Consider the following 14,501-nt stretch of genomic DNA (forward strand, 5'->3'; position numbering starts at 1 on the left):
TGCTGAGCAGCAGTACTGACACTGTTCCAGACGTTTATAATTCACACGTTCAATAGATTGATTATTTAATGAACTTGCACCATGTTCACTCATCAGCTGCCAACATAAAATGTCAATTCAAACTTCATCATTTGTCTCTCTGTCCTCCTCTCTCTTTCTCTCTGACTACCTCTGTGTCCTCCTTAACCCGTTCCCTTACAGCCTGAGCAGTAGGTCATACAAAAAAACCCCAATACGACTGAACCATATTGGATCTGCACCCACATCTGACTAACGACACAGTGTCTCTTGATATACAGATCACGAAAACAAAGCTATAAATGTCGCTGGCTGCGGAGACAATAACATTCTCACTAAAAAAGATCCCTGCAGCTCGACTGCCAGGCTGTGAGACCTGAGTCAGTGCTGGCAACGACGAAGCGTCACTGGGCCTCATGGGAGAAGAAGTCTCGGAGATCTACGCTCACTATTTACGCAAATCTGGCTTTGAGAAACACTGTTTCCAGTTTTAAAGTGTTAAACTTGTGACTTATCGCAGCGGTACACACCCAAACCCTGAGGGCAATCTAAAAAGTGGCTTTGGAATCATTAAAATGGCTGGGAGGTATATGTATATTACATATACATACATTAAAGATATCCAAGTAGGTCTAGCTGGGACGATAAAACCACCCCACGAAACATACAAGCCCCCTTCACAAATACCATTGGTCATGTGAGTACTGTTTTGTAAGCTGACCTGCAGGCTGAGTGCAGAACTCCACAGAGATTTCCCTCTTGTCTCTTTGATCCATCGGAAGCTGCCAAGGCACCTGATGTGGCTGTGCCATAACCTTCACCTTGTAAACTGTCATGGGCTTCAGGTTGAAGAACTTGTACTTGTAGCCCCCCGCCTTGACCATATCGTACTCTGCACCGTTGAGGAATATGGTGTGACTGTAGTTGCTGTTGCTGGGCATCCAGGAGAGCTCGGCGGAGGCCTGCGTGATGCCGTCCACCCGCAGGTAGTAAGGGGCCACCACCACGTCCTTCCCCACGAGCAGAGTGCACCGCAGCTCGTCCGACGGGCCCCGCTCCGTGATGCTCTGCACCGAGATGCGGTAGGTGTTTGTGAGCAGATTGAGCTTTTCGAGGAGGGTTTTTGTCCTGCCCCCGTAGGGGACACACATGCGCAACTCTTTATCCACCGAGACATTGTAGCCGCTGACGGAGCCCCAGCCCGGCGGGACCACGGGAGGATCCCAGCTGATGATCACGCTCTTGGCCAGTTGTTTAATCAGGTTGATGCGGCGGGGATAAGGCACAATGTCTTCACCGACCTCGTCAGTACTGACGTCCAAGGTTCCTGTCCCGTTGCTTGAGGAGCCCAGGAGCTCCATGCCCAAGCTGCTGGTGCTTATACAGTCTAGTTTACTGTCAGACAGCAGGCTGCTTATGCCTGTTCTTGTTCCTGTACCGAGTTTCAGTCTCTGAGGCCCCAGGCTACTGTGGTTGAGGTAGCCAGGTTCTTCAGCCACTGCGTCCCTGTGTTGGACAGAGGGTGTCTCCTCATCTTGGACAAACTCCACAAAGTTGGATGGGACGAGTCCCCGTTGTCCATCCAGCAGCTCTCCTGAGAAACAAAAAGCAGAAAATTGGTATTGTGTCGCTATTTAGGATAGATGATGATGATGAGCGATAACACGGCAGGTCAGACCTTCATAAAAGCCGTCCTCATCCATTGTCCCGTAAACGTAGAGGTACTTCCCTGCCACCAGGGGGAGCTCGGCCTCAGGATTCTCATTAGGCCCGTCATGAGGATTGTAACTACGGCGAGAACATAAACAATTCAACTGCAGACGTGTTATATACAGTATGACATGTTATATATATTTGTACATATATATATGAATGAGAATATATATATATGTATATATACAGAGCAGGAAAGAACATTTGTTTCTATTTCTATCAATGTACACAGTTTGTTTGTTTATAAACATAAGATGACTGAGGACAGTATGGGTCCTCACTGTCTTTGGCCCTGTTTTACTTATTTGTAGTCTGAGGATTTCAATTATTTTTTGTCATTCGGGTCATCAGGTCATTTTCTTCAGAGATAGAAACACTGAATCATCTTTAAGACCACATCCTCAAGCTCTGTAAGAGAAATCAAGTAGTCTCAGCAAGATGTGTCCAAGACTTGTTCACGCTGTGCAATCAGTTAAAAGTTGTCACCCTTTTTTGAACAGTAAACAGTTCATGTTATTTCACAAAGCTCCTGTTAACTCTTTCTCTGAAAATGCAGAGCAAACCATTACAAGTATATGCATATAGTTGATGTACTAAGAGGACTGTATATAATGTGTTGGGCACAGTTAGGGTGTCATCCTGCATCCTGACTAGTAGTGTTGCTATTAGAATGAAGGCATACACGTGGTGACTGTTGGGGGAGAATTGAGGTGAATGAGTCTCTCGGTGGGTTTGTGCACCTACCTGTACCGAGCAATGCACAGACGGACCTTCCCTGTGAATCTAGGTTTGGACCTTGTAGTCGAGCTGAGCTCTTTGTCCATCTGGAGAATGTCAGGAAAACATTTTAAATGTTCAAATCGTTCTACCGGCTGCAGCTTGAGGTGTTTTTGGTGTAAACAGAGAAATATGCAATAAGGCAAAAACACATGTGAAACAAAAAGACACAATCAAATACCTCAGGGAGGAAAGCCCTTGCTGGGCTGCTGACTCGACCGCGAGTGAGGAATGTTGGCTTAACAGAAAGGAACTCCGGCTTGTCTCCACTGATCTGGAGTGGACGAATGAACTCAGATATCAAAGATCTGCTAGTTGGAGCTTCATCGCCTGTGGAACAAAGAAATTCTCTCATCAGATTTTCACATCACAACACAACAGAACTAATATCAAACCTGTGACTCAAAAGACAGAGGAACAGAAAACTGAAAGGTAACTCAACATCAATTGTGTCTGTTCTCATCAAACCACATAGTGATGTACACGGTATTAAACCTTTGTGCAAACAATGAAACAGTATCAATCCCACTAGTAGAAGCTGTGCTATGACACGCTCAACACTGTAAAAATGTTTTTTGAGCAGGTTCCATTCATTATCCTAAAATCTCACACCTCTGCTTTCAGACATCTGTAAAAAGTAATAATTCAAAACTTTTGAATGATACATATTACTGCAATCGGTGAAACATTTGTATATTCACAAAAGCAAATCAAAAACCAATTGAGAACAAGTTTCGCCGGCGAAAAGCGATTTATCACTAAGATTGATTATATCATTTGCAGTTTGGGTTTACTGCAAATTAAGTCAGAAGCCTTCCAGAGTTCTAATTTAAGCTGCAATGTGTTCTTGTGGTTGTGAGGGAGCGGACTGCTCTTCAATATGTACAGTGTGGAGTTACTGCCGGCAGCTCTCACATGGCACAAATGATGCAGTTTTCCAATTGCACAGCGCCAAATCAATTTAGTTTAACATATTAACTTTGGTCGTAAACCGAAGTTCAGCCACTTGAAAATATGACAATGAATCAATAATAAAAATCTTGATATATGAATATGAGATATGTGAGAGGAAAAAAAACGCAGCTTCACCTCAGCATAACAATCCTAGACCTACCTTTTCCTAGGGGGGCAGCCAGTCCATTAAGGAGCTGTGAGAGGGATTTGTTGGGCGACCCGGGGGATTCAAGAACGGTTAAGGGATCAGTGCTTAGGATATCAAACTTTCCAGCCTGGAGACGGAACTTCTCCAGCTCTTTTGAGAGGAGGTTGAACTGCTCAGTCTGAGACCGACATTTTTCCTCCAGCTCGCGGACTTTGGCCTGATGGTGGTGAGGGAGGAGAGTCGTCAAAAGAGAGAAGCGAGAGACGCAGAGAGATGGACAGAAAGGAGGACGGATGGACAAGGAGAAGGGGGATAAAAAGGATGGGAAACGGGATAACAACAAAAGAACAAATAAGGATGCAGGACTGAACATTCTGCACACAGAAATACTAGAGTACACACAATAGAGCAGGTACGTATATACATTGCTATACGTCTACTGTCTACAAACAAATAGGAACAAGATTTAATTCAGGACTCACAACGTGGATTGTTCACTACAGAAAAAAATATTTTACATAACTTGAACCACCATTAACACTATACAGATCACATGCACATCAACTACAGCTAATGCTAATAATACTGAAAATAAAACTGTCTTGCTTCAAGACAGTTTGCACACGCAGGGTCTCACAGGATGAGGCTGTTTAATTTGTTTAACTGTCACGTAAACCCATATAAAGACCAGGACCAACATTGATGTGCTATAACAACTTCTAAACACAAAAGGTCCTCAGCAGAGCCGGTGTTTGCTTTGTTCACTAAGGGCCACCGTAGAAACGTGTAGATTTAAACAACTCTTCGTAAGCACACTGATTCCTAGTTTCAGGTCGTTATATACTAATGAAAACAGAGCTGTAAATATTATATACTTAAAATCAATCCCACAAACTGAATGTCGTCCTGCTGCTGTAAAATAGTTCTGTTTGTGTTTATTATTATTCACGAAAAGCCACAGCACCCCCAATTTTGGGTAATAACGAGGATTTTTTCACGTATTATAATATGTTTTTTACAATACAGTTTGTTTTTTAAGATAAACATGTTGACTGTATGTAATCGGACTCAGGTAGAGGTAAAGGGGGTCAGTGAGTGCATATTGTTGGTCATGGTCATTTAATGGGATTTGTTGACAAATACAACAAATATATCAAATCACATCAGCCGTATACTTTAAGAGCAGGAAACCTAATTGCACAAACGGTGACAAACTGAGCGTGGTCGTTTGGGCAGGAATAATTGAAATTCCAGGTGCTAGAGCATGATGTTGAAAGATTGATCATCAAGATTCAATCTCAAAGTGGAAACAAGCTGAGATTGCCGATGCTCTGGACGACACTGAAGCTACCGGGGGAATTTATCTTAGCACTGCCCAACGCACGGCTGCGCCTGCCTGCACACTGCAGCATCACTCCGCTCTACTAGGACGAGGAGTCCATTTCATGCACACAGATTGTTGCTGGATATACGTGACATGCGGTTAGCACACAGACAACGAAGGAAGTCTTGCAGTGAAATAGAATTAGTAAATTAAGAGCCATTCGTTTTAATGGCTTCATACACTTCTCAGCTGTGTGGCAAATAGAGCACATGCTGAGAAACAGACATGCAACGCTATACTCTAGATACATAAAACTAACAAGCTTTCATTCTGAAATATCTGCATTACACAAATACTTCCAGACCCTTTGGAATAAAATGTAGCAACATAATTGATTTTCACCATTTTTTTTTAGTGTAGCCTGATATTTTTTTGTTAATATTGACACACACATTTTTAACACGCGTTCTGGTCTTATAAAGTTAAATTTGCACACCTCAACGTGTTGATGGGCTTTGATTATGTGGGATTGAGGTCGGTCAGAGAGGCCCCAGGCATCCCTCTTTAATTGAAGTGGATCCATTTTCTGAATCTTTTCATCAATTGTTTAGCAAGTGTCGCTGAATTTTTCTTTATGATCAAGTTAGAAAGACCTCCAGTTTATGCTGTCAGTCAAGTTCCAGACTTTCAAAAAGCTCTCCACTTGTGAGTTTGCTTTGATGGGAAATGTGAAAGAGAGCTGAGAGGGAAGTAAAGACCAAGAAAAGAAGCAGCCCTGAATATTTCTGAAAACCAAAAAGCAAAGAGCACACATCAGATTAGTTCTGAACTGATGTATGCTTTATGTTACCTTCCACTTCTTCATTACCATTTATATATTTTATCATGTTCATTGTTAATACAAAACTCAGATCATGATGAATAATTTTGTTGGAAATGTGGTGTTTCATCACCGTACGTCCTGGACCAAAGTAAATATGGGTCAACTATTGACTAGTCTGGGAAAGGTGTCAAAAAACTAAGTAAATAAATAAAAAACAATTGTGAAATACCTGCATGCTGTCCAAGTGGTTCTGTATAAGCATAAACACACACCCATTCAGTAAAAACAGATGTAGGAAAGAAATAAAACACAATTACACGGTGTGATCACTCGTACACATCTTGAAATCACTGTCAGCTTTGACACTGCGCACACGCATCATCACCTTGTTGCAACGCTAAAAGAAAGATGAAATAATAAATAGATAACAGATAATGGCAGTCTGTCTACTATTCAGCTCGCTGAAAAAATGCTGTGTACACAACTTTCTCTAGTTTAAATGTGTATCTCACATGTCAATTTAACAACATTTAACAAATGGATTTATTTAACCAAGGATTCATATTTTTAAACATGAAAACTATAAAAAGCACAAAAGTTCAGTTTCGGTTCGAGAAGAGAAGCAAATGTCTTTAGGTATACACAGGTCTGCCCCGGGGCTGAATCGTCCCTCATCTTCCAGCAGTAACCACATAAAAACACACAGTCAACCCCCCCAGAGTCCAGACGCTCACCTCTAACAGATGGACAGCGCCTTCATGTTCCTTTTTTGCCTCAACCTGAGCCTGGGAAATACAGGGTGCAGGGTTTCAGTTCACTTTCATTTGTATTTCATTTGCATTGCAGTCACGCTCCAGTCTAAAACGCCAAAATGCAAACGCCTTTTCAGTCATTGGTGTTTTGGGTGAAAATGGATGAAAAGAAAGCCACCTTACCGGTCAACACTTTGACAGAATACGCTGAAAGATGACTCCATACCAAACTGCACTTCATTTCTTTTAAAACAACCTGGACTTAGGTAACACTTACTCTACTACAACCAGCTAATTATATATCGTGGCTTTTCTTGCACCCTTTTCACCTTCTATTTTTTAATGTTGTTCCAAAAATGTTATCTAACTGTCAAAACAGTGAGTTATGTAACGTCAACAGTGAATAACCGTGTGCGTGCAGGGAAGTAAATGTAATTTGCATCTGTAATTCTGTTCACTGCACTTACCTGTGAAGACCACTTGCCTGTGAGCATCTAAACCAGAGGTCAAACTACCAGCTCGGGTCCCAGATCCAGTCATTTAGAATTATCATCTGGCCCAAAAAATGAATAAATATGTATTTTCCCCTATTCTAGTTTTTGCCAAAATAAAAATCATACAAATAATTTATCTTCCACTAAGGATCCTTATCCAGCAACCCCAGCTGAATGATACCACTTTCGTACTTGTTTGTCTCCCAGCTACATTTTAGGTTGGCTTAGCATAAACTGACCAGGCCAGGGAGTGGCCAGCCAAAGAGCCCACATGGTGTCCAGAAAGAGACAAGAGGACTTGTCCCCATGAGCCACAGGACTCCTTACAGAGTGCTACACTTGTTTTAAAGGTGCACAATGCAACTGCTCGTTTATAGCTGTCCTGAAAATGTTATTCCATTCATCTCATCCTCAAACTGAAACCCTGCTCATTTGTTGCTACAATATATTCAAATGCAGACGCGTCCTTTGCTATTGTTTATTTATGTGATGATTACCTCCAATATATGTCATTAAAATGATGAACGTGTTGCCAGAGTGTATGTTTGAATGGTCATTTAATCTACATCTAAGAAAAAATGGCTTTGACTGAGGCTTTGTGAAATTCTACACATTTTAATTAAATGATGTTCCTTCGAAGATAAATGAAAGAGGCTTGTGCAATCAAGAACGATGTGGTTTGTGTATTATCAAAGCATTAAACTGTGAAGAAATGTACGTGCCATTTTTCTCATGGGAAATAGAAACATCTGTGTTCCACATGAAGAGCATCTGTGAACTTTGCAATTTCATAAATCTACTTTGCAGGCAATTAATGGAGGAGAATGCAAGAGCAGCAGCAAGTGTTTGAAGGCAGATAAGGCGGTAATGAGCTTCCGTTAATGAGAGAAACAAGCTGAGAACTGGGCCTGTGAAAGGCTTGCTGCGACGTTAGAGCAACACTGCAGCAACACCAACACTGCTTCCAGAAACGGCCTCGGTGACAAATCCCATCACGTTCACACTGAAGTATCAGCCATCACAGCCATCGCTGTGCTCACTCGGACATTACAGCCAGCTCCAGTGCACACTAAGAGGCCCGACCATCAAATGGGCCAGGCCGGGGTTTTTTTTGTTTAGGCAAGCCTCTATAAAGTGTCAAATCTACTCCGGCTTTTGGATGTTTGATTTGCGTGCTTGCGCCGAACCAGAGGAGTGCTCCTGAAATGTCGAGCACTTCGGGTTTTGAGGAGAGATGGACAGCTGAAGGACGCGGTTGAAAAGGACGCACTGGGAGAGCTTTAGTAAGTGCCGGCGATGGAGATGTTGAGCCTCTTTAGTCCTTGAGTTGACTTTCCCCACTTTGTTGGAACAAAAAGCTCTTTGACTGGTGGCACGGGCCCAAGCTGAGCCAACAAGGAAGCACAGTAAGTTGTCGTGCTATGAGTGCCGCCTGAGCTCCCTTACCTTCTGAAGAACTTCAATCTCCTGCTGCTTTGCATTGAGTACAGCCAAGGCCTGCTCATGCTCCAACTCTAGCTGCTGCCTCCGCTCCGCAGCCTCTCGCATATGCTGTCAGCAGGAGGTGCAGGGGTGGAGAGCCGGGAGGGAGGGTTGTGTGAGGGGAGGTGGGGGTGAGGGGGAAGCACAGAGAGGGTTGCCTGTTAGTGGAACTAAAAATCCATCGGCACAGAGGCACAAAATGCATCTCCAGTCTTTGACTGCACACAGACAACACCGGTGTCACATGGGAACACGCACACACACGCACAGGAACACACACGTATCACAGTCCAATAGAGGCTGGTTAACAGTGTACTGACCTTTAAAAACTCTCTTAAAAACAAGACCGACATAAACGACGCCGCAGCGAATGCCATGTGAGAGCGGTTCATGTCAAATGATCTGCAGGAGGGATCAGATGCAGTTTTGCACATACGGTGCTAATGGACGAGGACTAGAGAGGCTGTGCTCTGTGAACAACACCCCCCCCCCCCCCACTGACATCACTCCACAGTGAGGTTTGCTGCCCTCTTTAGGTAACACAATACCTGTCACAAGTCTGGTTACTGCTACTGTTTGAAAAGCTGTCCTCGGTAATGTTGTCTTTGCAGCATCAATACAGGTGTTACGTTACGTTATGAAAAGGGTGAGCAAACTCCGTAGCGTGCTCGCGTGCCGGGGGTCATCCATAACAACAAAAGAAGCCGTACATTACAAGAGACTGAATGCTAGGCTCTTCATAGCACAATGCCTGTGTCATACAGTCATATCACTACTCCCCCTGTAGGTGGATGCTGTCAGGTGAAAGAAGCAAATTACACTTTCATGCCGGTCAAGGCTAAGGTCTACGACAGGTAATGTCATCAAGCTTGTGGGTGACATTATCATGGTGAGGGGCGACGCAGTCCCTCTGTTTTCGTCTTCCTCCCCATTCGCGTCATCGCAAAGCCAAACTCTTTGACCTGCCTCATGCAACAACAAAAAAATCTCATTCCACAGTTGCTGTGGTCGTGTAGCTGGTGACCATTCGCATAAGCAGACCGCGGGTAAAAGGGAGAGATGAGCACAGCCACTGAGGTGGACGGAAAGCATTCAGAATGGGATTGACCACGATTGCTCCCTAAACAGATGGGCGTAGCGGTGATACCTGAAAAAATCTAGCAGGGGGAGGAGGGATGGGGAAGGTGGGAAGGGGCGGGCCAGGTCGGGGTGGGACATCGTGAAAAGGGTGGAACGGGAAGGGAAAGGGGAGGCAGACTGCTCCGAGCTTCTACTCTGTCACAGCTCCCCCGGTCAGACTTCCCCACACGACACTGGAAGGCAACAGACATGTCAGGGGCGTTAGAACCAGGTGGAGGCAGCGTAGCACAGGTAGGAGAAGGGGTACCGGCATGGGGCTATAGGCTCCATGAAAAACACCTGAGTTGGGGACCCCGGGGAAAGACGGACTACTAGGACTGGAAAATGCACACGGTGCTGAGAGACAAGTCTGCCCTTGGAGCCGGCTTCCTCACCTTGAGCACCTGCTCTAGGTTCTCCAGTTTGCCTTGGAGCTTGTTCCTCTCCCACAGGGCTAAATCTCTCTCCTGCGTCACAGCACCAAGGGTCTCTTTGAGCTGGGCATACTCAGACTTCACCTGTGCAGACAGAACAAGCAAGGAGCAAAGATACGGAGTTTGAGAGTGCAGCTGTGCTACAGCTCATTGTCTTTGGGTATTTGGTTTTCACACTGACCTAAAAGGATTTGATGTTCAGGACTTCATGTAATCATTGCATATGAGGGCCTTTTATTTGTCAGATATAGAGTTCGCCCTTTGTTAGTGATAAGAATGTGTATGCAAAGACAAAAGATGGAAATCCATTTATTTTTTTTCTTAATAAAAAGAGAAACAGAGAATGCATCATTGTAGACTAACAGCTTAATCCCTACTGGGTTGTGGTAGGCATTAGCCAGGATAGCAACATGATACATTTGCTGTATAGATTAGTTCCTTAGTGATTCACACTAAAGAACTAAAGATAGAGCACAGTGTGTTACAGTCATCACCTCATCAGAGTTGGTTGTATTGCCGTTCAACCAACTATCTTTCTACAGCTGCATTAACCAGGGGCAACATTAGCAAATCACTCAATTAGCCTTTTGCCACGGGTTTCCTTTATGTGGGGTGGAAAAAATGTCTGGAACAACATCAGCATGGTCCTATTCAACCACACCACAAAGCCTCCGAGGTACCTGCAGTTGAATCAAGGCCTTTTTCATACAATTTCAACAAAAACATAATAGACTTCATAATAGCAGACCGATGGCTTCCAATTGAATTTACTTCTCCAGCTGTTGCTACTTTCCTGGCCGTCACGGTTGATTCCTATACTGTAAAAATGACTTAATGTCCCTTAAAGCTTTGCTAGCAGTTAAAACTGTTACGGACCAGATGTGGGAGCTGGCTGGTTTCAGTGATAAATATTATAATAGAGAAGAGTAACATAAATCACTGATTCCCGTGGCTGTAGACCAAAACTATATGAATAATTCAAGCTTAACTGTTAACCAAGCGCTGAGCCTTCAATTGACTTAAGCAGTTGCACATTATATTAACTCTGGACCCCGATTCATCATCGATGCGGTCTGCACTCATTCGGTCCATTGTGAATATCATGTAACTCAAAATGGGACTATTTCTATATTTTCTTCAGAATCTCTTGTCCGCGGACCACTTGCATTGTGTTACTTAAGGGGAAACATTTTCCAATCACCTTTTTAAAGGCCCCTCATCGCCAGCAAGATGACTAGTTCCTGCAGACTGTGGCTAAACCCCTTCATCAGAGCAGCCATCAACGACTAATGATTCCTTGAGGAAGGCGTTTCCACAAACACCAGCAAAGCAAAACACAAACTGAAGCCGGTGAATCTGCCTCTGAAGCCGCCTTCCCCTCCGCAGCAGAGACTGTCCGCTTGGAGAGCGGCGACTGTCACCCCTAATGTAAACAGATCGAACAAAGCCATATTGGATTCAGCCGAAGCAGGTCAATAGTCTATTATGGCCGGAGGGGAAGTGGCGATTGTAGCCCCTCCTGGCTCATTTAGTGACGATAGGGATCAAAACAAGGGGGTGTAAGCGAGGGTTAATATCCGCACCGGCCTGCCGACTGCTGCTCTCATACCCTCCAGTGCGATTAAAGTTGGGTACAGCGGCGCAAAAAACCTGGTGAGACGTCAATAACGCAGCATCTCGGCCTTCTTCACCCCGGCAGCAACTACCTGCCAATCAACTCCTTCAGGAAATTGCCTTCCTGTCCACACAGAGAGCCCCGGTGCTCTTTATCTGTTGGTCTACATTAACTGCGTCCCGTCGTTCTGAATGAGGTGTTGGGGCTAAAAGAAAGGTGAGGGTGTGATGATCAAATTGGAGGCTGGTTGTTTTCACTTCACTGTATATGGTTTAATTACATAAAGCCCACGGGGAAAACGGTGGCTTGTGAAGAAAGGTACTGCTGAAATGGCAATGCTTATATATTTACAACGTTAAAAAGGTGTTTAGTCCGTTTAACTTTAGCTAAACAGCTTCAAACACAAAGTTTTGCAAGTATGTGGTCAGACACCAAAGTATTGTAAAAAATATTGTCTCGATGGTGGCACTATACGAAAATGTCAATGAGCCTTAGAGAAAAGTTAGGGATCATCAAAGTCACTAGAAATCATATTCAGGCAAAAATGTATTTTAATGTGTCCAATAGCGTCATGTGTGTAACCAACACACAGATACACCAACCAACATTATCATTAGAGCCACACATGGCTTGAACTGTGTGTTTGGTGCGCTAACAGGACTGATATGTGCTTAAAATCATTAACAATTGTCCTCACAGTAGTTAAAGTGGACACACTACTTTAAAGCCTTTTTGCATCTTACCTTCTCATACTCGGATGTCTTGTGGCTATTGTTGAACAGCTGAAGGTTGAAGTGATTGTTCTCTTGGAGGAAATCTTGAAGCTCATTCTCCTAATAAAAAAAAAAACAGAAAGAAAAACAATGTCCAGATGCTGAAAAAGTCACCGTGATTTACCAGAGCGCTAAAACCCAGAATGCTGTTGGCGATAGCTAACGCATCATTCATCTCAGGAAGCGGCTGCACGTTCTCTACGTTCTAGAAGCTGCCATTTTAGCCAACACCGTGGAACCGTAACAGCACTAATGCTAGCGTGTCGAGGCTTGTGAATTACATTTGATGTGCAACCGACTTTTTTGTTTTTGTCAGGAGCTGAGAAACTTACTGGCTCATGCATGATGCATTTACTGGAAATGCAGTGCGTCTTAATGGCTGTGGTGGGTGAGCCTGTTCCATCCCCCTTATGTTTTACTTATGATGGATGTTTCAGAGGACAAATGCAGACAGGAGGTTAAAAAAAAGGCATGCAGGCATGCAAAGCTGCAAATACTAGACGCTGCTGTAGTGATGCTAAATAAAGCGTACAATTTCTAATAATTATGTGCAGGTCATAGCAATACACCTTTTGCACAGATCACATTTTGAATTACTTGTATCTGCTTCAGTTTTATTTTGCACATAAATAAAACACACTCGTTGTAAGTTTTATTAGATACATTACACACATGTATATATAGAACTATAAATCAATATATAGATCTATATATTTGTACATTCACTGCGTGAACACAACTCCAGTATATAAAGATGCACTCTAGGGAGGAGAAATCCTATCAAGGACACGCAGTGAGAAGTTAACAACAGCCTGAAGATTACAGTCACGTCTGAGATCAGCTCAGATTCCTCTTTGTCCCAAAAAAATCATTTGCCATTTCAACCTGCATCAATTGTGCCGAGTCAATTTGAATGTTTCCTGTACGAGTATTGGATTGTATGGGCCTTCCTATTCATATCCATTGATCCTTCAATTCGCAGCTAATGTGGGCTGGCTAAGCCTGCAGGTGTTCATTCTGAAGGACAAACCACCATTAAAAAGAACAGAGAGCTCATATCATACTGTACGCACAACGAAGAGAACAGTGGACTGAAGTACTTCTGAAATTAAAGCTCGTTGTTGATTTAAGCACGGCAACGCCGTCTGCCGTTCTCATTTAAAATCCATTTTGGGGGGAATTTGGATACGACAGCACACACTTAGTGATGCAAACCAAATTGCCTTGAACACAGAGAACCAGCTGTTTCTTTGTGCTGCATTGTCGACGTGTTAATGCTTTAAACAGATCAGTATACGTCATAATCCCTTGGCAAGACACATTTTAGTGGAGAGTCTGTGAGCGCAGTGATGGAGACAATCCCATGCAGAACACATTGTGGCCCACATTGAGCTGCCTCCAACATTATCCAGCTGAGATTTTCTGCTGACGTGCGATTTACAATTTGAGATTTATTTTACACCAGCGTACGCATGCCGTAAAATGTGCACAGCATATACTGTGTGATTTGTAATGCCTTTGAGAGAAATATTAGCAATAAGTATGTGTAACTGATGTAAAATAAGACCTCATTGACCAACATGGATGCTATTTACTATAATATACTATTTAAAATGTCTGATTCTAGATAGATACATGTACTATAAAATAATGAACAAATGGACAAAGCAACCAAAAGTACATGATGGATGAGAGACAAGCAGTCTTCTAGTACACACCACTGTCCACCGGGCCTGTGGCAGAGAACAAGGGTCACTCCTGTGTTTGAGAGCGCTGCAGAGGCAGTTGCGTGTTTCGCCCAGACATGATCTGACTCAGCCTGCGGCGCTGCGTTTAATTTCGACAAGCCTGACGGATGAATCAACTCGGCCACTTAACACAGGAGCAAAGCAAACATTTCAGCCGCTTACTGTCTGCTCCGTCGACTCAGTGTCATCGCTATCATTTGCTCTTCTTCAGTAGAGTCAGCAACTGCCGTCACCGGGGTACAAATCTTTTCAGCCTTTCTTTATCCAGAACATCTTATCGTAGGAGGATATGTACAAATGATCAGGTGTCCTTGAACCTCGCTTGTT

General features: G+C 43.5%; 1 protein-coding gene across 30 annotated transcripts in view; it reads right to left on the reverse strand.

Moving 5' to 3' along the window:
• Nucleotides 1-14,501, reverse strand: part of rimbp2b (RIMS binding protein 2b) — a 63,998-nt gene that overhangs the window by 16,108 nt on the left and 33,389 nt on the right. For 21 of the 30 annotated variants that reach the window (XR_013452007.1, XM_078086920.1, XM_078086901.1 and 18 more), the window contains 10 exons: nt 12,397-12,486; nt 10,000-10,122; nt 8,450-8,554; nt 6,492-6,542; nt 5,987-6,007; nt 3,623-3,827; nt 2,690-2,838; nt 2,476-2,555; nt 1,697-1,806; nt 740-1,612 (listed from right to left, as the gene is read on the reverse strand). Coding sequence is in view for 29 of the 30 variants with exons in the window: in XM_078086920.1 (XP_077943046.1) it covers nt 740-1,612; nt 1,697-1,806; nt 2,476-2,555; nt 2,690-2,838; nt 3,623-3,827; nt 5,987-6,007; nt 6,492-6,542; nt 8,450-8,554; nt 10,000-10,122; nt 12,397-12,486 (1,807 nt within the window). In the remaining variant the exon portion in view is untranslated. Of the gene's footprint in view, nt 1-739; nt 1,613-1,696; nt 1,807-2,475; nt 2,556-2,689; nt 2,839-3,622; nt 3,828-5,986; nt 6,008-6,491; nt 6,543-8,449; nt 8,555-9,632; nt 9,775-9,999; nt 10,123-12,396; nt 12,487-14,501 lie in introns of those variants that run through there. The other 9 variants (XM_040195326.2, XM_078086902.1, XM_078086914.1 and 6 more) reach the window with 4 other exon arrangements.

The sequence above is a fragment of the Gasterosteus aculeatus genome, chromosome 13 (assembly GCF_964276395.1).
Source record: "Gasterosteus aculeatus chromosome 13, fGasAcu3.hap1.1, whole genome shotgun sequence".
Taxonomy (NCBI): domain Eukaryota; kingdom Metazoa; phylum Chordata; class Actinopteri; order Perciformes; family Gasterosteidae; genus Gasterosteus; species Gasterosteus aculeatus.